At 35.9% G+C, this 27,781-nt stretch overlaps 1 protein-coding gene across 5 annotated transcripts in view; it reads left to right on the forward strand.

Moving 5' to 3' along the window:
* Ccdc141 (coiled-coil domain containing 141) overlaps positions 1-27,781 on the forward strand; it is a 172,527-nt gene that overhangs the window by 11,330 nt on the left and 133,416 nt on the right. For all 5 annotated transcript variants that reach the window (XM_048345160.1, XM_048345161.1, XM_048345162.1 and 2 more), the window contains 2 exons: positions 22,144-22,335; positions 25,825-25,933. In XM_048345160.1, coding sequence (XP_048201117.1) covers positions 22,144-22,335; positions 25,825-25,933 — 301 coding nt within the window. The remainder of the gene's footprint in view (positions 1-22,143; positions 22,336-25,824; positions 25,934-27,781) is intronic.

A 27,781-nucleotide genomic window follows, 5' to 3' on the forward strand; every position in this document is an offset into this window, starting at 1 on the left:
ATGAATGTGTGTGTGTGTGTGTGAGAGAGAGAGAGAGAGAGAGAGAGAATGTGTATGAAATTCCATCTGTCAAGTTCATTTATAAAGTCAATTCATTCATGACGTCAGAGAACCCATGAGCTAACACATCCTCAAAATCCTTATTTCCAATATGGTTGTCTTAGAGATTAAGTTTCTAATACATCCAATTTGGGAAGACATTTACATTACAGTATAAATGGTAGTCTAGTACATTCTAGGGAGCCCATAATTCGTCACTGTGACTTATTCTTGCTAAACAGAAATTCAAACAATATACATAAACAGAAAAGTTATTGATGTAAATTGATTTATTAGAGAAGATTGATTCTAGAAGGAGAATAATTTATAGCTATAGAGACCAAAGAGTAACGAGGTCAAGATTGGTCTCTATGGCAGAAGCTGAAGGGCCTATGGGAATACACACATCTCCTTGTGCTGAGAGAGCAAGTGACACATCAACAAGAAAGAGTGGCACTCTTCTTATTTCTGCAAGGAACAGAGATGATGGGTTATAGAATATATAAACTCTTTTTGACAGTTTTTCAAAACCTGAATATACAGTATGATTGTGATAGTTTAAAGATGGCTTTAAATCATTTGGCCTTCTCATCAAGAAATGAAGATCATGTTACTTCTCTTAAAATTAGGCAAATCCCTTCTCTGCTTTGACAAACAGAATACAGGATAAATGATGCTATGTCTGGTTCTTCCTGAGCCTCAAGAGACTGGCTGATATCATGTCCTATAATTTAGAATCATCACTCTTAGAACACACAGCCTGTGAGGAACTTAAGTAGCACAGTAGAGAGACCCAAGTGGAAAAGATCTCAGATTCCTGGGCAGCAGTTCTGGCTGGCATCCCAGCTAACACCTAACCTGCTTGCCAGCCACATGAGTGAGCCACATTGAAAGTGGGCTATTGTCAGCCTTTGTCAGATTTTCAGCCCCTCTGGGGAGGAAAGACATACCTTCTCCACTGAGCACTGACCAAACTGGGCACATGAAATGGTTGCTGTTTGAAGCAATTGGAATTGAGCAGCTTATTATATAGAAATAGATAAATAAACCAGAGGCATGGAAACATCCTGTAAGGAATTTGAAGTCAGAAGAAATTAAGAATTTTTATGCCAAGACAGTTGAAGATGGATGGGTTTCAATAAAGTAGAATATAGCACGATAGTACTAATGATAAGTAAAATGAAAATTCTAAGCTTTGTGAAATGATTTACTTTTTGAAGAACCAATGAAAGCATATTCAAAGGTATGTCTATTATAAAGTTAGACCAATTTGCATTCTGTTACAGTTTCTTGATGAGAAGGGAAAAATTTTAATTTATTATTCTACACAAAGAAGTGTGTACAAAATATTTGGGGTATATATGGAAAGAATGATTTATTCTGCCAGATCAATCAGAAAAAACTTGGCAGAGAAAGTGGTGGCTGAGCTGTCCTAGAAATGAATGAATTTTCCAGACACCAGAAACAAACGTAGAGGACAAACAATAGACAGGGGAGAAAATATATGCAAGTTACATGCTAGTCAAAGGTGACATTCCATTATATTGATAGAAATTAAAAATAAACCAAAAAAATCAGTGAAGTAGACAACTCACAAAAGAGAGGTAAACACTAATAAACATGTGGGAAAATGTTCAACATCAATAATTGTCTAAGAAATGAAGCTTAATAGTGAAAAAAGGTAAACCATTATTTACTATAAAATTGTAAGTATTGATAATCTCCAATAAAGGTGAGAATATGAGGAAAGTTGTATGCTCTGTCAATGATGGAGTGCCTTTGGATTGCTTCAACTACTTGGAAACAAAGAAGCTTTAAAATGCATGATGATCACATTCTGTGACATAGCAATTAAACTTCTGAGCATCTGTTCATGGAATATACTACTAAGGATATAGATAGAAAGCTGCTTGTGATGTACTACATCTTTTTACATGTTTTAATAGAATAATCTAATAATAGGGAATACATTTACCAATCAATCATTTATGCTTCTTTCTTACTGTAGAATATTATGCTGAGCCTCAAGCCTCTATTTTGGGATCTATGTAAGTTCTTAAGTGCTTAAACCAGTGCTAAAGCTTTCTGTTATTTGCAATCCAATACTTCATTTGAAACCTGAGTATTAGGCCTGGGTCACAGCTACCATTTTTGAGTCATAGGACTGTAGCTTACAAACTATTAGTTATTTATTTAGAAGATAATCCTTTTAAAAATTATACCACCAAAATATTGTTTATGGAAAGCAAATCTCATAATACTTGTTGGTAATGACAAAAAAGCTCTTGGTCTGAGATTTGGATGAGAGTTCAGGGAAAGTGGAGGCACTTATGATGCAAAAACGAGGTGGTAGATCATGGCTCTTTATCACCACTCTCAACTTTCAATGCTGCTGAGTTAAATTAATGTTAAGATAGAAATATACCTTTCTAATTTTGGTCAGAGGCGGCAACAAATGTTTTTGCTTAAGAATAGACATGCATATGTATTATATTTGAATGACAATGAATAATTTTTCTTTTGTTCTATTTTGCTTTGTTTGGTCTTGTTTTGATTTGTTTTCAGTCTACTGTGATTCCTCCTACTTGATTAACCTTAGCCTAAACATACTTATTAAACTACAGGCTTTGGCTTATATATACATATAATGTGCAAATGAGAAAATCACAAGAGATTTTCAAATGACATGGCTATATCCTTCTTATATCAAGAGTCATTAGTCTTCCAGAAAATATAGCAAATTTCTCATTCCATGGTTCTAGTTATAGGCAAGATGGAATGCATTCCCACCCCTTCCCATCCCCCACTCTCCACTAATGTTACTATAAACCCCTAGTAGAATGCATGTCAGCCAAGAATGTTGATAGAAAGGGTATAGCAGGTAGTTAAGGGAGAAATCAGAATACCACATACCACCAATAGTGTCATCATGTATTCCCCCCCAGTATTTCCCAGGTGGGATTCAAAGGCAGATTGACACTTTGATGCATGCTTCAGATGTGGATAGAAGCAGCTACAGGAAAGCCCCATCTGTCAGGTCTAATCAAGAGGTTAAAAGAATACTGTGGATCAGAGAAGAAGGTAGTCCCTTGCTTTTGTTTTTTGGCTTTCTGTGTGTCGAGTGTCGTTGTCCCAGGGCAGGCCATCCTCTGATGGCAGTGGTGACAGTGAAAGTAGTGGTGGTCATACAGGTGCCTGACTCCCTAAGACAGGAAACCTCTATAAGTAAAGGAGACCCCACCCAATCACTTGGGGTGAGTTCCTATCACTTGTTTCCTTGCCTTTGTCCTTTCTACTACATAGAGAGGAAGAGTGGTAGGAAATGCATGGCACAGTGAGTGAAGTAAAGCCCAACTTTCAAGCCAGAGGACAAGTAAGGGAAGCTTCCTTGATATAAATTTCAAGTACTGAATCAAGACAGGGAAGGGAGAAGACCAGAGAGTGAGAGAGCATTCTTTTCTCTCCACTCCATGGCTCATATGCCATAAATGGAGATCTGATAGTCTTTAAAGGAAGCCTAATTACTCTTCCAATAGACAGGGAACTCCCAAAGCCACAACCTCTCAAATTCAGTTTCAGCGGAAATTATTTTTCACTTTAAGTGCCAATTCAAAATGCTTCCCAATTTTTTTTCATAATTGGAAAGAGAGAAACCCAAACCACCCAAGGCTATCGCTGCCTGCTTCTACATGTCTTGAGATTTCCTTGGTTCAGTGACTCCATAGGCTATTAAAGTTTTATTGATGTGTTGAAAAGGAAACATTTTGCTAGTGTGTTACACTTCTGAGAGCAGCAATAAATGAAGGTATAAAATGCCAACCACAAATACAAACCACATTTGTAATTTAAAATATTTTGGTAACCACATATAAATGCTGGAGCATTAAATGTTTACATAGGAAAGAATAATTATCTCCAGAAGATTTAAACTGAAGCACCTAGAAAAAAGAGTAAATTAAAGCCAAAGAAAACAGACTGAAGGAAGCAATAAAGAACAGAAATAAATGTAATTGAAAATAGAGAAAATCAATAAAAACCAAAAACTGTTATTTTGAAAAGGTCTGTCAAGTTGATAAAGCTCTAGATGACAGAGAAAGAAAATAAGACAAAAAGGTATAATTATTAGCCATGAAAGAAGAGTGTCATTAGAAACTCAAGTCATTCAAAGTACAAGAAGAAAATACCAGAAATTTCCCATACACATGTGAATTCAGTAGTTTTGATGAAATGAACCAATTACTTGAAAGCTATAAATTATCAAACCTACTTAAAAGGGAAGTAAGAAGAAATAAGTAAAGGTAATTTAATATACTTAATTTACTTCAAAATATACAGAGTACTATAATTTAGTGTGCATTCATTATAAAATTACTAAGGAAATCTTTCATCTCATTTTTTTTGTGTGTACTGAGACTTCAAAGGCTAGTAATACAACATGATTTTTACTAGGTACTTTTCAAGTGTCTGATAATGGAATATTTAGAGGAACTCTGAATCTTCTGGAAATTTATTTATTTTATTTATTTATTTTGCTTTATTTTAAACTTAGCAGAAACTTGTAAACAAGCCCATGTATGCAGGACCTAAAAAGCAAAGTTGTAACTTGTGGAATAAAAACAAAATGAAATAAAATTTGAATAGGTAAAAATTTAAGAGGGAAAAAGGTAGGAAGAGAAAGAGTGTGTGTGTGTGTGTGTGTGTGTGTGTGTGTGTGTGTGTGTGTGTGTGATAGAGCGAGAGAAATCCCAGGTCAAATTAATAATTTATCTCACTAGCAAAATTTTCATGACCATTAATGAAGTGACATTATTAGACTGGGTTATAGGAGGAGTAAAGATATTTTTTTCCTGTATAACATTTGAAAGAGTACACAATGTATTTGTGCATGTGTTTGGCTACTGTTGGAACTGATTTTGCTTTAAAAGCAATTTCTCCTAAACAAATAAATTTCAAAGCAATGTATAACAATGAAAGCACAACCTTGTTTTAATTCACTTTGAAAGTTTGACAGTCGAAGGCAGTAATTAAATACTGAATTTCATGGTTACAATTTCTGAAAGCATAAGGCATTTTAATAATTAAAATATTTTAGTGTATACTAATTGTACAATTGGGGTTCATTGTGATTTTTTAAGTGTAATTGATTTGTTCATTGTTCACTGCTGAAATATTGCTCAGTGGATTTCTTGTGGTTATGTTGATTAACAATAATAATGTGAGAGGCCAACTGCAATTCACATTCTAAAAATAGCTAGTAAAATGCTTTGGTTAATTGTGCTTAATGTTGGTTAAGAGATCATTAAATATGTGTACTTTGTTATGTGAGTGATGAATATATAATGCCAAGCAAGGATATGATGTCTGTTACCATATTTGGAAAACTTGGACTAACTTCTTCTGTACTGCTTAAGCCATTTATAAATATTTTATATTTGACTCATTTTCACTTATGCTGTAGATGAAGACCTAGGTCTTCAATAATATAGGGAATGCAAATATTTTTTGGAAAAACATGGTTTCTAATAACATGAGTGTTCCATCTGTGGCTTTTGCCATTAGTGTTTGTGTTCAGGCAGATAGAAATCATGATCTCCATATGGATGGAATAAAGATTTAAGTCTATTGGAAAGACTACTTTCCAGGATTAAGCTACTCAAGGAAAAAGTGTTGGATAATTAATCAAGATTAGAAAATTTTGTTTTGTTGTTGCTTAGTTGAAACTTTTTTTTTTTTTTTTTGCCAGTCCTGGGCCTTGGACGCCTGAGCACTGTCCCTGGCTTCTTCCCGCTCAAGGCTAGCACTCTGCCACTTGAGCCACAGCGCCGCTTCTGGCCGTTTTCTGTATATGTGGTGCTGGGGAATCGAACCTAGGGCCTCGTGTATCCGAGGCAGGCACTCTTGCCACTAGGCTATATCCCCAGCCCCTTAGTTGAAACTTTTGATTTGGTTGTTTAGTGAGACAGAAACTTTTCCGGTTTGGGCCAGAGCTGCTTTCCCCCATTCTATGGAAGAATTGCTGTCAATCTTTAAAATATACAGGTGTTCTGGCCTTGCCATGGCTCTTCAAGTTTAGTGCCTGCCTATGTGAGTCCTGAGCTGCTTCTTAAGTGTATAGAAGATGCTGCTAGTCACCTCATTCAGCCTTCCTTTTTCTAATAGTTTTTTGTGGAAATGGTCTGTTCAGATCATTCCTACTCACTGGTTGTCTGATACAACCATCAGAATGACAACCTCACAGTAGGAAGTCACCACCCTAGACTTGCCAGCCCAAGATGCTAGGGGAATCGATGACACGTGATCATTTGGATTCTCAAGGTGTGAAAACTCAATTTTTCCTCTCATTCCTCCTGACCTAGGTCACTTGAGTGAGTCTTAAATTGTCTGCTTAATACCTTTTTCTCACTACTTCCTTTCCTCCCAATCCTCATAACTAAATCTTATGGAAAACCAGACTCGTAAGGAGGCAAATCCACCACTAACTTTCCTTCCAACCTTTCAGTGAAGGCTGCTCATTTCTGTGACCCCTCATCTCCCCCATCTGAATACAGGCTTCTTAGTCAGCATTGCCCTGTTGCTCCATCAATTTCAGAGGAATGGCTTGCTTTTGCTCTTGTGGCTTCTTTTCTTCCCAGTTGTTCAATAAGCAACTGCAACTTCATTCCGTACATTAGATCTCCTGAAACCACACTAGCTAATAATCAGTGACTCCAATGTGCCAAACATACAGAACATTCAAAATGGCATTTCTTTGGCAATTACATAACAATACCACTGGGATAATTTTTATTTATCCTATATGCTACAAAGTTGCAGATAAGTTTCAGTGTTCCCTTTCCTCTCTATGTAAGCCATATTGATTCTGAAATATCTTCTTTATAATTTATTAACTTAGCAAAAGTGTATTTCTACATACAAACATGGTATGCTAACTACTCTTAATACATTCTTAAATAGATTCACAGAATTCTCAGAATTTCTCACTCAGAATCCTAGTCAACATCCAAAGGTCTATAATAGCTTCTTCATACTTTTGTTTTGGCTCCACAAGTCTCCCATTGAATCAATGTAATAGAAACAGAAACTTTGAGACGTTAGAGTCAAAAAATACCTAGCAACACATCATGATGTTTTCAGGAGGGGACATTTCAAGTACTGAATTTGAATGACACGTTCCACAAATGAAGGAAGTCATGAATGAGTGAACATATAAATATATGTATCTATATGTAATCTCTGCAAAGCAACAAAATCTCTGTACACTAACAGAGAATAGCAGTTAATCTCTATATAGTAGAGGGATAAATGCAATAGTGATGACTTAAATAGTATTCACTTTTCTCATACACCACAGTTCTGTGGTCTTAAGGAGGCTCAATTATTAATGTATAGACATTCGAGCTCCTAAGAGAACATGGCAGGACTGATCAATTATTAATATGATTAGTTCTTCTGATTTGTGTCATTATTCTTTTAAGTGAAGGAAGATGGATTTCTAAGTAAATTATTGATATCTTCATTTTTTTCAATACCAAGTCAGCCTTCTCTGAGACTTCCCTGAGCTCTGGCCCCATGATGGACTCCATTGCTTCCTCTCAGATCCTCACTCATATGTTGTATATCCATTATAGTAGCCCATGAATGTGCTACTCATTCAAGGTGTTTCCTGTGTTATGTGTTTTAAGTGAAGTTTACACAGGATTCCCATGCATATTACCTTGGATTCCTGCTAACGTATCACTACCTACTGCCTCCAAGGTAAAACCCTAGGTGGATTGAGGCTATCTGCAACACAGCTTTCTGTGCACATGTACTCCCACCCACCCCACTTCTCATAAAACTTTAAACTTTCCTTTGGGCAGATATTGTGTTAGTATATGATAGGTTATCTGGATAATATTTGTCAAAATTAGTAATGAGTTTTGAAACAGAAATCATGACATATGGGTATTGAATAGTTGCTGTGTGGTAAATACTGTGTGTGTGTGTGTGTGTGTGTGTGTGTGTGTGTGTGTGTGTGTGTGTGTGCCAGTCCTAGGGCTCAAGGCTAGCACTTTACCACTTGAGCCACAGATCCACTTTTGGCTGTTTTAGTGATTACTTAGAGATAAACATCTCATGGACTTTCTTGCCTAGGCTGACTTAAAACCATAGTCCTCAGATCTCAGCCTTTAAATAACCAGCACCTGATCTCACTTTTTAAAATGCAATTATTCAACTGCAAATACATTTACTTTCAAATTCATTGAATGCATTTAAATAGTTCAAGTGTATTATGCACCTCTAAAATGATATAAGAAAATTCTGTGAGAAACAAAGTCTACCTAAAGATAAGCCCAGTCTCTCTCTGTCTTGGTGTCCATGCCTGCAAGATTGGAGCAATAACTGGGCCTTTCTTGTAAAGTGAGCATGATGATTCAGTGAGCAGAAACAAAAAGAATTTAGGACAGAGAATTTCATATAGTGAGTGTTGAATGATTCATCATCATCATCATCATCATCATCATCATCATCATCATGATGTATTGGTCATGGGGCTTAAACCTGATCAGGGCCTGGGTGCTGTTTCTGAGGTTTTTATTTATTTTTGTTCAGGGCTAGTGCTTTACCACTTTGAGCCACAACCACTCCCAGTTTTCTGGTGGTTAATTGGAAATAAGGAGTCTTGTGGATTTTCCTGCCCAGATTGGCTTTGAACTGTGATCCTCAGGTCTCAGCCTCCAGAGTGGCTAGGTGAACAGGCATGAGCCATTGGCAACCAGCTTCTGTCAGTATCTTTAGTCTCTAATTTATGAAGGAGTAAACTAATGAAACATGAGTTATTTGTCATTCTCATACAGCTGGCAAACAATTGGCTATAAACCAGTATAGAGGACTGCTTTTATGTGGGTGGTACCTGTGTCTAGCTCACTGACATGCTCTTTCATCAGCAGCTGGACTATGAGGACCCACTCGGGATAGTTATGAGAATAGTCTGAGTCACTCCTCAGCTGACTGAAGAGATCCACTCAGTGATATCAATGTTGCAGCTGCAGGTCTCATCAAATTTGCAGGCACTAAGTCACCATAGCAACTGAATGGCTCTATTGTAACAGGAGAGTGTCCCTGTCTAGTGTGTCTGCCTTGTGTTCAGCATTGGGAGGGACATGAAAGAAATGTTAAGAGTCAGTCATGGCTTCCAGAAATCTATCATGTATAATGTATAGAGGACAAAATGACCCTGGTAAGCCCATAAAGCAATTAAATAATAGTAGAATTGCAACATCAAGGTACCAGATGATTAATGAAGTCCTCATATGAAAGATGGTAGTAGTGGAAGAAGCATGGGCAAGTTCAGAGAGGGAAAAATTAATTTAGCTGGAATGGTTTCATGGAGAAGGTAGAATTTCAGGTCACTCTTGATACATGAGATTGTGGGAGTAGTGGGTGCAAAAGTGAAAAGATTCTGTGAGGGGAAAGGTCTAAATCTTCAAGTTAGGACAGCTTCTCTCTGTGCTCTACTTTGGCTCTATTTCGTGAGCAGATGTTAGTTTAGTATTTGTATTTATTTACTCTTCTGTTTGGAGCAAAATTTCCTGCTGTTCTAGCTTTCATGTAGTTTAGAGAATATGTCATTCTTTTTGTTTTTGTTTTTCACTGAGCATGCTAGAGTTCAAGTTTCCCAGTAAAGCACACAATAGTATTCTTGATAAGTTTCCAGAACAATTTTTTTTTTTCAGTTACATAAAAGAGTACGGAACTCTGAGAAAAGGCTGTGAAATCTAAACAAATTCAAGGGTACAGACAACTCCACTGAACAATAGAAATAACTATTAAGAATCTAAGCTATGCACCTGTGGATTATTTCTAATTATATTATTTACTTCATTTCACAGAGCATATAAATGGCAATCATTTATATGCAAATACCAAAGAAGAAAGAATTAAGAAAATGAATTTATGAAAAGTAATGTAGAGGTTTGGATATATTTGAAATGTATTAAGTAGGATCATTTATTGTACAAAGGAAGTGATTTTGAATAACAATTATTTTGCAGTATATTGAGAAGAAAATATCTGTGGATGTTTAATTGTGAGGGATTGGGTTGTAACCTTGACAGGTCAAAACTGTTCCTGCTTTTCAATTATGAATTGATTGTTCATGGTTTTTTAAATAGTCCAGGTTTGAAATGGATTTTTAAAAAAATCATTCCTTTGAATTCAAATTGATGATTCGGTATATTGTCAGAATTTTCCAAGTTGTTAATTTCTGAAATTTTACTTCTTTCTGTTAGAGCAATGTCAATGACATTTCTTGCCAGTTTCAGAAACAAATGATAGTTTACTAACTTGGATTTTATTGTAGAAACCTCTGAAATTTAAAGCTTTCATGTGGAGGATATTTCTACTCAGGACTTGGTCCTCCAGGCCACTTTTATTTCAGTCAGCCAGAAGTTCAGGGCAGTCCTACCTGCTGGATGCCAATTTATATGAGAGGAAGCTCCTCCAAGCGGGCCAGAGTAACACTATCACCAGACAGACATGTGAAATTAAGTTCCATAGCCAAAATAGCTATTGGTGTGTTAATTTCTCTTTTATTGGAAAATTATTTGAAAGTCAGAAATTCATTTTCATAGGATAATGGATGGAACTTATAATCGTCATGTTGAATAAGATAAGACAAGGCATAAAACCAAATATTGTATGTTTTCATGTGTAGAATTGATATCTATTTATATCTCTATCTCTGCCTGTCTGTTTGAAAATAGTCTAATGAAACCCACTGAAAACTTTCAAAAGTGGAGGGAAAAAGAAAATATAAAAAATTAACTGAAGGTATAAATTTTTTTTTCTTTTTTTTTTTTGGCCAGTCCTGGGCCTTGGACTCAGGGCCTGAGCACTGTCCCTGGCTTCTTCCCGCTCAAGGCTAGCACTCTGCCACTTGAGCCACAGCGCCGCTTCTGGCCGTTTTCTGTATATGTGGTGCTGGGGAATCGAACCTAGGGCCTCGTGTATCCGAGGCAGGCACTCTTGCCACTAGGCTATATCCCCAGCCCCTGAAGGTATAAATTTAATCAAAGAACATTTTGTGCATGGATAGAAATAGAAAAATGAAAACCTCTTGTACAATTAATTTATGCCAATAATCAGTAATTTGCAGGCAGAATTTGTAAACTCAAATTCATTTTGACTTACAAAGAAAAGTATAGCCTAAGTGAAGAATGAAATAAAGGCATTAGGTGCCTTTATTTAAAAAAGAAAATGTGTTCTTTTCAAAATATAACTAATGATAATGTTGATGATTTTTATGAGAGACTGTGTTATGCTAAGCACATTATTACAAGGAAACAATTACTACTCTAATAAATTTTTTTCTGGTGCCAGGCTTTGAATTCAGGGCCTCTATTCACTTGGCTTGTTTGCTTGTTTTCTTGCTTTCTTGCTTAGCAGGCACTATATATATTGAGCATACACCTCCAGTTCTGGCCACTGTTGTTTCTGGTTATTCTGGAGATGGAGCATCATAGATTCTTCTGTCTAGAATAGTTTTGAATTATATTTGGTCACCCTCTTGAGGTAGAATTACAAGTATGAGCCATCAATGCCCAGCTTACTGTGTCTTTTCTTGATGTAAAAGCTGACAGTGCTTGTGTAAGACATTCAGTATATGACAGAACCTACTGTGGATGAAATCACTCCTATGTTCCCCTCTCCATGCTCTTTCCATCTAGGAGGTTTCTGAGTCCACACATCCAGACACCTAAGAATCATCTATTCAAACTGTTAAGAAATTGTTTTTACTCAAACATGAGTAGAGGAATATACATTTTTCTATCTTGCTATCAGAACATGCTCTTCCAATAACCTACCCTTCTGTATTAAAATTATTATCTTTAAGTAGTTGTGCAAAGGAGTTGCCATTTAACAAAGCTTGATCAATGTCGTCCCTCTCAACATTGTTGCCCAATACTCCCCGACCCACCGCTTCCCCCACTCTTCTTAGTTTTAAAGGGTATATATTAGATTCTGGTCTGTGTTTTCCCCTTCTCTTTTTTATTCACTTCTTTATTGTTAAAGTGATATACAGAGGGGTTACAGTTTCATACATAAGACAGTGAGTATATTTCTTATCCAACTTGTTACTTCCTCCCTCATTTTTCCCTGGCTTCCCCCCTCCCCACATCCTTCTCCTCCCCATGAGTTGTACAGTTGGTTTACATTGCTATTACATTGGTTTGTCTATTTATCCTTTGTCCCTCCATTTTGGTATTCCCTTTCCCTTCCCTAGTTTCAATACACATGTATGAAATATCCAGGGTACTAAAATCAGTTACAGTGATATCAGGGGTAAAACCAAGGGAAAGAAAAGAAAAAGGGCATAATTTCACATGGTATGCTGAAAATAACAACAATGATAAACCAGTTGTTTCCATAACTTGGAGTTCATTTCAATTAGCATTATCTTATGTGTTCATCTGGACATAGCTATTGAGCTATTGCAGTCTTCCGTCAGGACTATCCTAGACTTGTACTACTTATTCCCAATGAGGGAAATCATAGACTCTATGTTTCTTTGGGTCCCCTTTTTTACCATAATTTTTTTCTGGTTTGCACCAAAGGTGGATTTTTTTAAACAAAGGGATAAAATTCAAACATTTTTAAAGAAATAAAGGCACTAATTACAATAATTATTTTCCGGTAATAGAATTATTAATATTAGCCAGATAAGGAAAGGATTTATGGTGAATATCAGGATTCTCCTCATTCTTGAAGTCACAGCATGTATTTGCCTATTTATTCTATCAACATTTATGACTACCCTAGCTCCATCAAGAAATACTGAAACTTGTAGAAATATGAGCATCCCATTGCATATAACTTGACTACTGGACTGAAATATTGTCATACATGACCAATAAAATACCTAGGATAGAATGGTTAACATTGTGCACAGATGGAGCATTTGAATTTGCACTAGAGGCTGCTCACAAAGACACGGTCTCATTTTAACTTACATAAAAAGACCTGGTGGGGTACGGGCTCCTTTTTACAAATAGAGGACCTGAGTCTAAGAGATGTTAAGGGACTTGATGAGATCCAGTCATTGGCCATGCTGGGACTCAATTCTAACTTCTATTATTGTTTTTCACTGTATTGTATCCTGAATCAGCTTCTTGGCACAAGCTGGACATAGTGCCCTTATCCTATCCAGGCTATACACCTGATCCCATGGAAAATACTGTCACACATGGCCAACACCAGAGCTTCTTGTTTTCCAGTATGGAAATCTACCTATGCCCAGCCCAAGTGGTGGATTCTGGCATACAAATCCTTAGACTCTCTGGGTGGTGGTGTTGATTGGTCTAGAGGACAGACACTATGGCACTGGTAGAGAATAGTTACATAACTGTTACAAAATAGAAGTGAAATAATGGGTTTGGAATCTGCCTTTATAGCTCCTTAGATGGTTGAGAGGGAGAATGAAATATCCACTTGCATTTGAGACATGGAAAATGTGTTGTTGTTGGTGGTGGTCATGCTGGTGGGGCTTGAATTCAGGACCTGGACACTGTCACTGAGCTTGTTGTGCTCAAGGCTAGCACTCTACCATTTTGAGCCACAGAACCACTTCCAGTTTTGAGTGATTAATTGGAGATAAGAGTCTCACAGGGACTTTTCTACCCTGGTTGGCTTTGAACCATGATCTTCAGATCTCAGTCTCTTGACTAGCTAGTATTATAGGTGTGAACCACTGGTGCCCAGTGGAAAATGCTTTCTGTGGAGCTCCAGATCCTAAGGGATAGTAATAATGAGGAAAACATTATTACTAATGAGCATGAAACTTTTCTCACATTTTATCATTTTAAATGATGTTGCTATCAAGATCAAGACTAAAATCTATACTGATGTATTTGACCTATGTTGTTTCAACTTTAAACTCAATATAAATTAGGAAAGTGCAGTTTCCTCTTGTAGAATAATTATTTTACATTTTATATGAACAGATCTAAGGAAGATAGGAAGGAATATACATAATAGTTGATAGGTAGCTCTGCCTACCTGAACAGCCTTTTTATGTGAAGTATATATTATGTGTTTAAACTGCATTGCTAATTTTAAAAAAGAAATCTGAAGTACTGAAAACTATAAGTATACAATAGTGAGACCTTGGCTCTGACAAGCTTCTCACATCATTTATATTCTGTTATTATGAAGTAAAAAACATGGTGTCCTATATTTTTGCATATGAAAGAAATTTGTTTCTCCATGATATAGTCTATGTGTATGATTTATTGATCCTTGGAGTATGTAGAAAGATCTACAAAATGATAGGACTTGGGAGGACAAATACTAAATATTTGGACTTGCATTGAGTAGTGAGATCATAGGGAATTTTATATTGTGATATTGGCTTGACATAGTTATATATTTAAATCACCAAATGACAGGTATAATTAGGTATCATTAACTTGGCTGAACCTACATGAAAAGAAAAAGGAGCATGGTCTTTGCACTTAGATAGAAACTGTACTTGTGGTATTATTATTTACTTTTAGAGAATTGTTATCTAAAACATAATGACTTGGATGTTCAAAATATGTATTTTAAAACATTGATTTTATTTTTTACTATTTATCTTCTATTGTACCTTCCTCTTTTTATTTATTTATTTATTTTTGAATAATTACTTATTTATTGTCAAAGTGATGTACAGAGGGGTTACAGTTTCATATGTAAGGCAGTGGGTGCATTTCTTGTACAATTTGTTACCTGTACCTTCCTCTTGAAGTTGAAATAGTATACTGTTCCAAGGCGAGCAAGACAGGTTTGTTATCACCTCCTTTGTAATTTTCAGAACCAAAAGTGTGCTCACTCCCAGTTGTTCTAGGAGCCTCAGGAATGAGGAATTGCTTTGACTGGGGTTTATGGAGGGATTCATGGAGGAGGCTGGTGTGGGATTGGGACTTTAGGGCTAATAGGGTTTTGATAAACAATAATGCACATGTGGAATGTCTTCATTAGATAGAACAGGAAAAGCTAAAACAAATCCCCAATGCTATGTGCACGAGTCTGACAAAAATAATTGAATGTGACTAATTACTATTTTAAAATGTTCATTGACTGCTTTCACATATCCTACACAAATTACTTTCTGTTTTATGGGAATCACAAAGGTTATTTCTATGAACTAGAATTTAGCTATTTACAGGCAGAGGTACTGTCAGGAAAAGCATATGCAGGGTGGACCGCATAGAACTACTCTTTTAGTAAATTGCTATTCAGGGGACCATTTAATGCTCCAGTGAATAGAAAGGCTATAATCCTCTTTGTGCTCTATGAGGTAGCTGAGGTGGTGCAATGGCTATAAAATATGCCGTACTTAAAACAAGCGATTTTGATGCCACACAGAAAAAGACAGTGCATTTTTCAAGCATCACAGGGCAGACTTAGTTTCCTATCCTTTTGGAACCAAAAGGGAAAGTAGTTTCTTTTAGCATCCCTTTAAATAACTACCTTTATGATGTTAGCCAGAATGTCTTTTTCTCAGATCCAATTCCAAACACTGTCCTGAGTTTAATGACCAGCCAAGTGGGAGAGGAAAACTTAAATTAATCTGGCCTTGACCGAGTCCTGAGGCAAGTCATTTTTCATGGTGGCTCCTCTTAAAAGCTCCATATCTCATTGTCAACATGGAGTCTGCTTACCCAGTAACCTAGCTATTCCATTTGTTCTCTTAAATAGCTAGCTTAAAAAAAAAAACATATCACTGCTGCTGTAAATTAATCTAAGTGTTTTATTTGGTGACTGCCCCAAGGCTTTGTCAAACCCAGAATTGATTTGGTCATATCTGAGAGTATGTCTTTTTTTTTTTACAGTATAAAGTCAAAAATTGATTGTTCCGTTAGACTTTGAAAAAGAATCAAGTCCTTTTTGGCATCTCAAGTAGTATCTAATTTTTCTTTCTGATATTTTATGTAACTCAGCTCCTACTTTCTTTGACTTAAAGGTGGCATCAAAGCAAAGAGGGGTTTGTTATACTGTAAAGCAGGTACAAGGAATGAGGGTCACAGAAAGGCAAAAAGATTTTTAAAGAAGGATGCAAAATACTTAACTCTCAAGGGACAGAAGATGAGGAGATGCCCATTCACCCCAAAAATATACTCACAGGCAAACATTTAAGTAGGAGTGGTGTCTTCAATTTACAAAGGGATGCTACTGTTTCTTAGGACAGACACAGGTGCAAAAATGGACCTTAAGTAGTTTACTTATTTGGGCAAGAGACAACAATTATGCAAACACAAATCAAGAAAGTAAGAGCTAGAAAAAAAACTTAGTAGGCTACTACTGGTAAACACTTTTGTTTTGTTTTCGTTGCCAGTCCTGGGGCTTGAACTCAGAGCCTGAGCACTGTCCCTGGCTTCCTTGTGCTCAAGGCTAGCCACTTGAGCCACAGCACCACTTCCAGCTTTTTTTCCCTATATATGTGGTGCTGAGGAATCGAACCCAGGGCTTCACGTATACGAGACGAGCACTTTACCACTAGGCCATAGTCCCAGCCCTGGTAAACACTTTTGTCATAAGTAATTATTAAAACTTTTAAATATCTAGGGGGGCTGGGGATATAGCCTAGTGGCAAGAGTGCCTGCCTCGGATACACGAGGCCCTAGGTTCGATTCCCCAGCACCACATATACAGAAAACGGCCAGAAGCGGCGCTGTGGCTCAAGTGGCAGAGTGCTAGCCTTGAGCGGGAAGGGACAGTGCTCAGGCCCTGAGTCGAAGGCCCAGGACTGGCAAAAAAAAAATAAATAAAATAAATAAATAAATAAATAAACATCTAGGGAGGGGAGAGGGGGGAATGAGGGACGAGGTAAAAAACAGTACAAGAAATGTATCCAATGCCTAACGTATGAAATTGTAAACCTCTCTGTACATCAGTCTGATAATAAAAATTTGAAAGAAAAAAATTTAAATATCTGGATAAAATCAAAAGTTTTATAATTATAAGTATTTTACTGTACGAAACTGCAATTTTAAATGGATTGACTGGAACACTTTTTTTAAAATCAAATTTTATATAATTACTATATATTTTTTAAAATTTAAGAACATCGACATCTACTTACACCCTTTGAGAATTTCAAGGATTTATTATTCCTTTGGGGGGTAGACAGTACTAGAGTTTGAAATCAGGACTTCACACTTGTTAGTCACTGTAGCATTGTGTTATTCCTCCAGCCATAATTTTGAACTAGTTATTTTTGTGATGAGGTCTCACATTTTTCCCAGGTAAAGGTCCAGATCACAGTATGTCTATTTTATGCTTCCCAACATAACCCGGAGGATGAATGGGCACTCAGCTTCTTCTGAGATGCAATTGCACAGATTTCACTATCTAGGCTGGCCTGGAAATGCGATCCTTATGATCCCAGCCTCCTGTGTAGCTTGGATGACAGGCATGCAGCACCACATTCACTTTTTGTTTGAGGAGTCTTAAATGTATGCCAGGGCTATGTCAGATTATAATCCTCATGATTTCAGCCTCCCAAATAGCTAGACCTATAGGCATGAGTTTACTGACAGCGGGATAACTACTTTTCTTATTTTTAACTAGTGTTACCATGTACAATAGATTTTTTAAAATTATTTATTGATGATGATTATTTTTTATGTGTGTACAAAATCTCTTTTTATTCTCACAACCCAACAAACAAACAAATGCAAAGCAAGAGTTTTTTTTCTTGAAGCATGGAGGGAGAACATAGAGAATATATTTTCTGACAGCTTCCTGAGGAAAAAGTTACCTAGCAGATTCTACCTTGTAGAAACACAAAATTTCAGCAGCTGATAAGGTCCAGTTTATTAATTTATTTAATTTATTAATAATTGTCTTTTTACCTCCTTGGAAACTCAAATATTTGTATTTGCTTTTTGGGGGGAGGAGGAGTTGAAGAGAGCTATTTTCATGTATGTATCAAACTTCAAGGGATAGACATGTAAAGAAATAACCCCAATAATTGCATAAGGATTTCAGTAGAAACCTATATAAAATATAGTTATAGGAAAAGGTGAGGGTAGGAAAGAATTGGAAAAGGTATATAAGAATAAGAAAGACAGTTTGAGTAATGAGAAAGTATACATAAAGACACCATGATCTCACAGCGTGGAGCATCAGGAGAGCAGTAACTGGATTTCCATAACTGCACAGTGAACTAGGGAGAAAAAGACTAGGAAAGGATCATGCAAATGAGAAGATGGCAAAGAGACTGGAGCTAGCTATGTCACAGCAAAAGGTTCTTCTTTATCTTCTGGGCAATGAAGAATCATTGAGAAGTGGGAAGCAGAAAAGTGATCTAATTTATACTCTGAGACCAGAATATTAACAGAAAATGCTGACAGTTAAAAGAACCATAAAGGAAGAAATTTCTATGTACCTCAACAAGCCTGTAGGTAGAGCTATTTTGGGACCCTATAGGCTTTCCAATGTTTTAAATATTTTATCTATGAATAGGTGCTCTATTTATTATTTCTTCACAGCAAATAGGATTTCCTTTTGCATTTTAGTTTAAGATAATCAATTAGGGTTTACATCATGCCAATTAAACTACCAAGAATTAGAGACAAAAGACATTTAAGACAGCCTTTCTCTTTTAGAAATCTAGATCAATGTTGCAAAGGTTGAATAAGGATGTTTTAAAATGCATTTTGAGTTAGTGCATAGTAATTTCACATATTTGTGGGTACCATGTGGCATTTAATTAGATGCATAGATCAGATTAAGTTAATGGGCATAAATCTCACCTCTGATACATATTGCTCATTTGTGTTGGGAGCAGTCAAAAATCTCTACTAACTATATTGAAATATCCAATTGCTTTCAACCATAGTTATTCTATTGTATACTAGAATAATAAAAGATATTCCTGCTTTCAACTGCAGTGCCCTATTTCCTATCCCCAGAAAAACAGATAAGTAGACGATGCTTTCAAAACATGGCTGTCCACTAGAATTGATAGATTTTTTTTCCTTATAGACAAACAAGAATTATAAGTTCTCCAGTTAAATGAGTAAGTCAGAAACTGCTGAATTGGGACCTCAGAACCCACATTTTTGAGAATTTCCCTCTTGTGGTGCTGGTGCAAGCAGTTTTTTGCCTTAGCTTTGGGAACATGAGACTGTAAAGGCTGGGAAGAACTCAATGTCAGAGGTCTGTGTAAAGGCCTCAGATCTGGCCAGTGGCTAGGGAAATGGTCCCAAATCCTATGGGAACATATTTATCATATCAAACTCATTGCTCAAATTATGATGTCATACATTTCTTTCTGTCCTTGGAAAGACTCCAAATGTCAGGCACATGCTAGGGGCCCTTCAGATCCTTGCAAGTGAACATTGCTTAACCTTATTGTTGGCAAAGAAGCAGTGTGGTAATGCATTTCTATTTTGCCAAATAGTGTAGAAAAAAATTTACTGAACACTTAATAAAGATGGCCTAAAACTCCTCAGTTTACTAGGAATTTTCCTCAATTCTATTCATGTCCATTTTTCAATCAGGGATTGACCATTTTGGTAGAATATCTGCTGTAAAGAAAGTAACAGAATATAGAGGATGACAGCAATTATCTTGTGAAGACTGTCACCCTGAGACTTTATAGACTAAAGAGTAACTGTGTTCCCTGGTACTTCTGAACCAATCATCATCACTGTGTGATTGTGACAGATAATCTCAGTGATGACAGGTGAAGGTAATAATGATAGTTAATCCAGACTTATACTAAATAATAGAGGTAGGAAAAAAATCATTGAAGGATAAACGTTACAGTCAATCCATGACGTTTATTTCACAAATGTCTGGAATTAATTATTTGGAACATTTTTATCTTCTGGCCTGGTAGAAGAGATGGTATGACTGCATAATCAGTAGTTAACATTTTACTATAGATGTCAAACCAAAGACTTGTAAAACATTAAAAAATTAAATCTTTTGTTGTTGACCCTCAATTACCAAAAATGAAATTCTTGTTTAGACATTTTGGGTCTCTGAACAAATGCAGCAGTGCTACTCAGTAGAAGCCATGCTAAAAGTGAATATACAACTTGTGGGTAGGGACAGGAGGGAAAAACTGTGAGAGAGCAAAGGAAGAGGTGACATTACCCAAAAAGAAATGTGCTCATTACTCGATTTAGGAAACAGAAGCCCTTCTATACATGACCTTTATAATTAAAATTCAAAAAATTAAAAGAAAGTAAAAATTGGAAAGACTTGATCTTCAGTGACTGACAGTTCACTCTGTAGATAGTATTCCAGAGAAGCATGTATATTTATAGCAGCTAAGAAATGATGTTTATCAGATGCAGTTGTTTATTTCTAACCCCAAAATCATAAACAGATAAAGTTGGAAAATTTTAAGTTTGGAGAAGGGATAAAGTGGGAAATGCAGTTATGAATGCATGTAGTTACATGAGTGGGAAGATTGAGTGTAAGTAGGCTGGATCCAGGAATTTAGCACTATTGCGAAGGCTCTGTCTCTTTGGCTTTTTGGACATCTTTTGACATATGGATGTTTGGAAGGCCAAAGACCTTTTTCGTTTATATCTCTTGGTCTCAGCCTCCTGAATATCTGGGATTACAGGAATAAGCCATGATCAAGCGTTGTTCTTGATAAGCAACTTTTAAAGAAATAATCCTATGTCATTGACTTCCCCTGAAAATGTTAATGGTGAACAAATTGAACTTTCTCCAAATCCTTCTCCAAATGACCTTCCCTGTGTCTCTCAAATGAAAGAGAGATTCTATTGACAGGGAATAAAAGACAGTTTTCTACTGAGTGTGTGTGTGTGTGTGTGTGTGTGTGTGTGAGAGAGAGAGAGAGAGAGAGAGAGAGAGAGAGAGATGAAAGATCATAAGTACAATATAAAGGTTTAATTTTCCCATTAGACTTCATCTATATAAGAAGGGAAAAAAAATCAGTCTTTGTTGGCAAACACAAATCATGCGCTATCAAGTAGGAAAAATTATATCACTAGCAATGTAAAAAAGGGTTAGTTTTATTTTTTAATTTAATTCTACAGTAAGGGTGATGTCACAGGTGTGACTGTTATGTAAGAAAGGAAAATAATACATTTTTTCCCTTCCCCAAATCAAATAAACATGTATATAAAACAAAGGGTACTCCTACTGCTATTCAATAGTCCACTCAGTATAGGATCCATCCATAAAATCATTAGAATCAATAAAATCAACAAAATCCAATCACCTCTCAGAAGCTTTACCTCTAAACACTGTTTCATTGAGAACCAAGCCATTACCACAAGACATTTGTTTTGTTGTTGTTGATGATGATGATGTTTTTGTACCAATCCCAGGGCTTAAATGCAGGACCTGAGTGCTGTCCCTGAGCTTTTTGCTCAGGCTAGCAATCTATCTCTTGAGCCACAGATCCACTTCTGACTCTTTTGGCGTTAATTGGAGATAAAAAGTCTCGCAGATGTTTCTGTTCAGGCTGGCCTTTGGGCTTTGATCTTCATATCCCAGCCTTCTGAGGAACTAGGATTATAGGAGTAAGCCACTGGTGCCTGGTTCTCTCCCCTCCTTGCCCGGCCCCACCCTGCCCTTTCCCTCTGCTCCCCTCCCGCACAGAATCTTGAACCTAGGGCATTGTGTTCATGTGCTCTAGCTTAGCTTTTTCACTCAAGGCCGTTACTCTACCACTTGAGCCACATCTCCGTGCCCAGACTTTTGCTGGTTGGTTGGAAATAAGAGTCCCATAATTTTTTCTGCCTGGGCTGGCCTCAAACTACCTGAGGAACTAGCTACCTTACACTTGACATTTCATATTTAAACAATAACAAGTATATGGCAACACTAATAATTTTTTTTGTAAAACATCTATTTGTGACCTTTTTTCTGCATTTCAATGATGTTTAAATGTGACTGCATTTGTCTTGGCCATCATCTCTTGATTCTCCAAAATTTCTTCTCTCCCTTCTCTCTGAATGGCTGTATTTGAAATTCTCTTAGACCTTCCTACACCATCTATAGTTTCAAGTGTTCAAAGATTTGATATGGCATCCTGTGTTTTTACATTGGGTGACAGTCTGCTTTGTGCCTTTTTTCATTTTATCTTAGGCCTTGGAAGATGGAGTGTGGGAACTCTTGCAAGAAGCAGACAAGACAGCTGAAGAGAACAAAGACCAGAGTTTGGTCTATGATGCTATGGCCCAGACCCTGGGTGAAGCATGGGCAGCCCTGGTTTCCATGCTGGAAAGAAGAAGGGAGCTCCTTAGGTTGACCTCTGAGTTTTTTGAAAGTGCACTGGAGGTTTGTGTTTCTAAGATCATTTTCTCTCTGTAACAAAGCAAGCAAATAGCACACCTGCAAATTCCCTGATTCTGTAAGTAGAAATAGAATAGCAGAATATACAGTATATACAAAGTACATACAGTGCCTTTACATTTTTTAATGTCAATGACTAAGATTTTTTAATGTGATCTTTCAAAAACTAAATACAATTAGTTAAAATTAACCAACATATTAAGGAAAAGAAGAAACTTTTTTTAAACTATGTACTTATTTTATTTGGTGATAATGTATACTTTTTTCTGTTTTTTTTATTATCAAACTGAATTACAGAGAGGTTACAGTTTCATACATTAGGCATTGGGAAACATTTCTTGTACTGTTTGTTACCTCGTAAGTGGAAACTTTTATAATAAATCTTTTTTTTTGCTAGTATCTAATTTTATTCAAGTCTGTTTGCTTGGATTGCTTGTTCAGCTCCTGCTCTATCATTTGAGCCATTCCCTGAGCCTGGCTTTTGCTGCTTATTTTGCCCACTTGAAGCCAGCCTAGGCTAGCTTCAAGCAGGGATAGTCCTCCAGATTTCAGCCTCCTGAGCAGCTAGGATAACAAGATATGAGCCACTTTGTAAGTTATTTAGAATTATTTCTCTTTTGGAAGACAGTTAATGCAGATACCAAAAGAAACCATTATGTGAATATATGATTATTAGAAAATGTTGGTCTAGATTGTTTTCTTGGCTGCAAGTTGAATGAAGTTTATGCTTCTACTCATTAAAAATTTGGCAGAGTATTCCACTGAGTGCTTGGATTATGCAGATAACATTTTGAAGAATACTTTCCTGAGCTTATGGTTGATTTTCATAATTTGAGCTCATTAAAATGCAGAGAAGGAAAAAGTCCTGGACCCATGAAGGTCATTTCACTCTATAATTTTTCTTGTATTCTATAATTTTTTGAGGTTCCCAATTTCACAAAGTGAGACTCCAAGAACATTATCAAAACGAGGTGATATATCTAGTGTAAAACAGTTACTAGAAATTTTACTTTTTAATTTCTCTGTCAAGTGGCAGCACCTTTTTTCTGATGTGTGAGATCTGCTTCATTATGATAAAGTAGTGGCTTTGCAAAAGATGACATTTTTAAGCAGAAAATTCAGGACTTAAATTCAAAATAATGAAGGAAAAAAAAGATTGGTTATAGAACATAAAAACTGAGGTGGACAATCTCATGTATCACAAGCTCGATTAAAAACCAGAGGAGAAGTGAAATCTTTGTTGTAACATCCAAAATTACTCTCTACAAATTCAAACATTGATGTCTAACTCATTTTACAGCCCATCTTTGGGCAAAGTTCCACATATAAATCTTGTTTCCTGAACAAAATAAACCAATCGAAACATATATACTGCCTAAATTACAGCTAGAGCAGGAGATAGGTGTCCACTGCTCTTGAACTTTAGCACTCTAAGCACAGGAAATAATCTTTTTTCTAACCTTAGGCTCAATATTTTCTTCTTACTTTAGTGTTAGTTTCTTAGCTTTAGTGTTAATGCAAGCTACTACTCTCTACAATGTACAAATTATTTCCAGATATTGTATAGAATGAAAGGAAATACTAAGTCAAATCTTTTCAATTTAGCACTCCTATCTTTATACTTGAGTGAGCTTTCATTAGATCAAGGGAAATGACTAATAGTTTCTGTGTTATCCTGCGCCCTATTTTGTAGTCCACTCATACTAAGCAAACTTCGACATGATCGGCAAGCTCCTTCTATATGCCAAAGCAATTTTCATTACTGAAAATAATAGGGTTAATTTAATAATATTCTCTCTGAAATATCTCTGTTTCCACTTCTATCCAACTTTGGCTAAAGAAAAAAAGAAGTAACTTTTAAATGGGAAAGAAAAATATACCCACAAAATAAAAGTTAACAGACAACAAAGTCATTTTTAGTGACATTTGCTTATTGATTGATATTTATAATTTAGAATCAAAATTTGAGATGGACACTTACGTTACATAGTAACTGTAAAACTTAACCTAATGTTCTATAAGGGAAAAAGAAGCAAATGAACTTTGAGGGATAATTTTTTTCTTTTCTATTTGAAGAGCCTGTTCAAACATCCTTAAAATCAGTTGTTAGCTAATGTTGACAAGGTGGTAATTCTAGCACTTGGGAGGCCTTTCCTGTATTTCAATGTGTTCTCATCTCTATATACTATTCATGAGTACATTTTAAGCAGATGTTGAAGTAAACAAAATACAGTAAATCTTATTAATTAGTTACATAAAAATATTAAATCATCAAATTCAAAGAGGATAACATAAAGAAAAACATGAAAAAGAAGCCAAGAAACACAGCAAACTCCTTTGTTCTGTGAATCTTTTGCCTTATTAATTTATTCTACATCAAATACAATGTACTTATTAGCATTCTTCTTGTGAACTACAATAATGCTCATTGAGCTTTAGTGCTAAAGCATGCTAGCAATGAATCTGCCACTGTGTTGATACTATAGCAACATATCCAACCAACATGTCCTCCTCTGAAGAGTGTTTCTTAAGTGATCTCCCTGAGAATTCTGAACTTACTTTGAAATGCTCTCCCTCTCATATTTCCTTTTTGGAGAAGAATGATAACAACTGAAGACCAATTCTGTTGCTCACCAGTTAGGGTGCTCAATACTCACGTTTGAAAGGAGGAGACATTAACCATTTTTTATTCCTGTTCTAACTCTCCTCATTTTTATTCATATAAATTGACAGTAATATTATGGATAAAAATTCAAATAACATTGCAAACTACAGCCTCAAATGCTAAAAGTTTTCCTCCCTTCATCCATCACTAAGCCCATCATTTCTCATAAATTTACAATATGTAAATTACAATCATTTCTCATTTATTTACAATATGTCTTTTCAGACCATTCTCTCCCCTCCTCTCTCTCTATTTCTTTGCATTAATAAGGAGATTACAATATTATTTGGAAGCTTTTATATTTTACATTTAAGTTTAATCATAAAAGAAAAAATGACTACTTTTCAATCTTTTCTCTGAGATCTTAAGTTAAACTGACTTGTAACGTTCCAGTTTATTGGTTCATCAATCTTTGGTTGGTTTTGCTCACCAAAATTTCTCCTTATTCTTTAAGAATCTGCCTTAGGATGTTGGAAGTGATTAAATTTATTATGTGAGGTACAATCATTTTCATTAATGGATTTCATTTAATGGATATTTGAACAGTAATAAATTGGTTTATTTCATATATGCATGTATGTGTGTATATATGTATATATACTATATATAGATGTCAACATATTATAGATTTATATATATGAAAGAAATCCAGAAGGAAAACACACACACACACATACACACACACACACACACACACACACACACACACACAGCTAGGCCATCAACGCATGACAATATCTACAAATAACTAAATCTGTCATATTGATTTTCTCTTGCTTTCATGTCTTTTCCTTGTTTTTGTGTTGTAGTTTGCTATTAAAATAGACCAAGCTGAAGATTTCCTCCAGAGTCCTCATGAGTTTGAGAATCCTGAGTCCTTAAAATCACTTCTTCAGCTTCATGAACATCATACCAAAGGCAAGAAATATGTTTATTCTTCACCTAAAGTTTTAAAAGTTTCATACAGTATGAGTATGCTTCTGTAGGACCATGTACTATTCATTTATCTGCTTTGAACACCTCAATTGGTTCCATGAAAGGATAAGTAAAATTTACTACTGTCCACCTGAAACAAAGCACTAGCTATAAATGATCCAAAGGATGGCAGAGGCAGAAATTCCAACTGATTCATTTATTTGGTTCTGAATTCATAGGCTGTTTTTTTGTTTTGTTTTGTTTTTTATCAAATTCATCCCTTTATCTAGCATCTATCAAGGTACCAAGTACATGGTCAATTAATTAAAGCCACCCTTTAAATGACAACTCTGAATAAGAAAAAAAATCTTTTACTACAGCAGCTAATTTAGAATTGGCTAAATCTCCCAGATAAAAGTCTAATAAAACATTACACAAAAAGATTTGTAACTTTTCTGAACTACTATAAGGATGTCAAATTGTTAAAACTGTAATCGATGTGTCATATATATTTCACTAGTATTTGGCGGGGGGGCAGGACTAGTATAGGGATGGTATTTGTGGATGGAGAGATGTTGACTGTCATCTTGGTCCATGGAAGTAGGCCAGATAAAGGATAGCAAAAGTCATTCATTTTCTTCTTAATGAGTCTTCTAATCAGAGCTGTGTCTTAGTGAAATAACTTCTTGAATTTGCTAACTTCCAAATTTGACCCTTAACTCTATGGGCTTCCTTTTTATGTTAGAAAAGAAATAACACACATATTCCTTAATATTTAAATTGTCTTTTGGTGCTAGTCCTGGGGCTTGAACTCAAAGCATGGGTACTGTCCCTTAGCTTTTTTTACTCAAGGCTGATGCTCTACGACTTGAGTCATATACCTACTTATAGGTTTTTGGTGGTTAATTTGAGATGATAGTCTCATGGACTTTTCACCCTTAGCTGTCTTTCAACCATGAGACTCCAATCTGAGACTCCTCAGTAGCTAGGATTGCAAATATGAACCACCAACACCCAACACAATACACAGTTACTTTAAAACCACAAATAGAGATGCTTATATCTAGATCTTCAAAAAGCCCTGATTAATACATTATTATAATTAATTGCTTATGGACAATATTCCTCAAACTCAAAGATTAATGACTTTATCTTTGTGATATGTACTTTTATGAGAGATTAACAAATAAATAGGTGTAATTTAAACTCATTATTGTTCTGTGGCACCTATTACTAACAAGGACCATAAACATCATGAAGTTTCATCATGAAAGCAGTGGATGCCCATTTTTATATTTATGAGATAGCTGGGCCACTGGATGGTGAGCAGGATTACACAGAATTCTGAATTCTAATAATGAATTCCAGGAGACTGATAAGTGATTGAGTCCTGTAATCTAGATAGGTCCTGTGGTCTCAGTTCAATCTTTTCCAGTCAACATGGTCATCACACAAAAGTTTGAACTCTGGAAATCTGATGGTGATTTAGGCTTTTGTTGAAGAGACTCATTACTAAGTGAGACAATCAAATGAAAGAGTTTTCCAAAGCAATTAGGGGGTTATGGAAGTAAGGACTTTTCATAAGTATTTGGCAATATAACTCAAAGGGAAAACTGGTCTAAACATTATCTTGTTGTTCCTGCTGTTGTTCCTCCATCAATCAGCAGGATTAATCTCATAGCTGATCAAGTAAGTGCACATGGGGTCATGCCATCTTTGTTTGATGGCTATAGATTACACTGTCCTAGCATTCACTGACAGTACAACAAAATTCCTTTCATAAAAATAGTTTTGAGATTCCACTCTAATGCTTCTAACAGATAGATATGCTAGTTAAATATGTTAGTTAAA

Source organism: Perognathus longimembris, chromosome 4 (assembly GCF_023159225.1).
Source record: "Perognathus longimembris pacificus isolate PPM17 chromosome 4, ASM2315922v1, whole genome shotgun sequence".
Classification (NCBI taxonomy): Eukaryota; Metazoa; Chordata; class Mammalia; order Rodentia; family Heteromyidae; genus Perognathus; species Perognathus longimembris.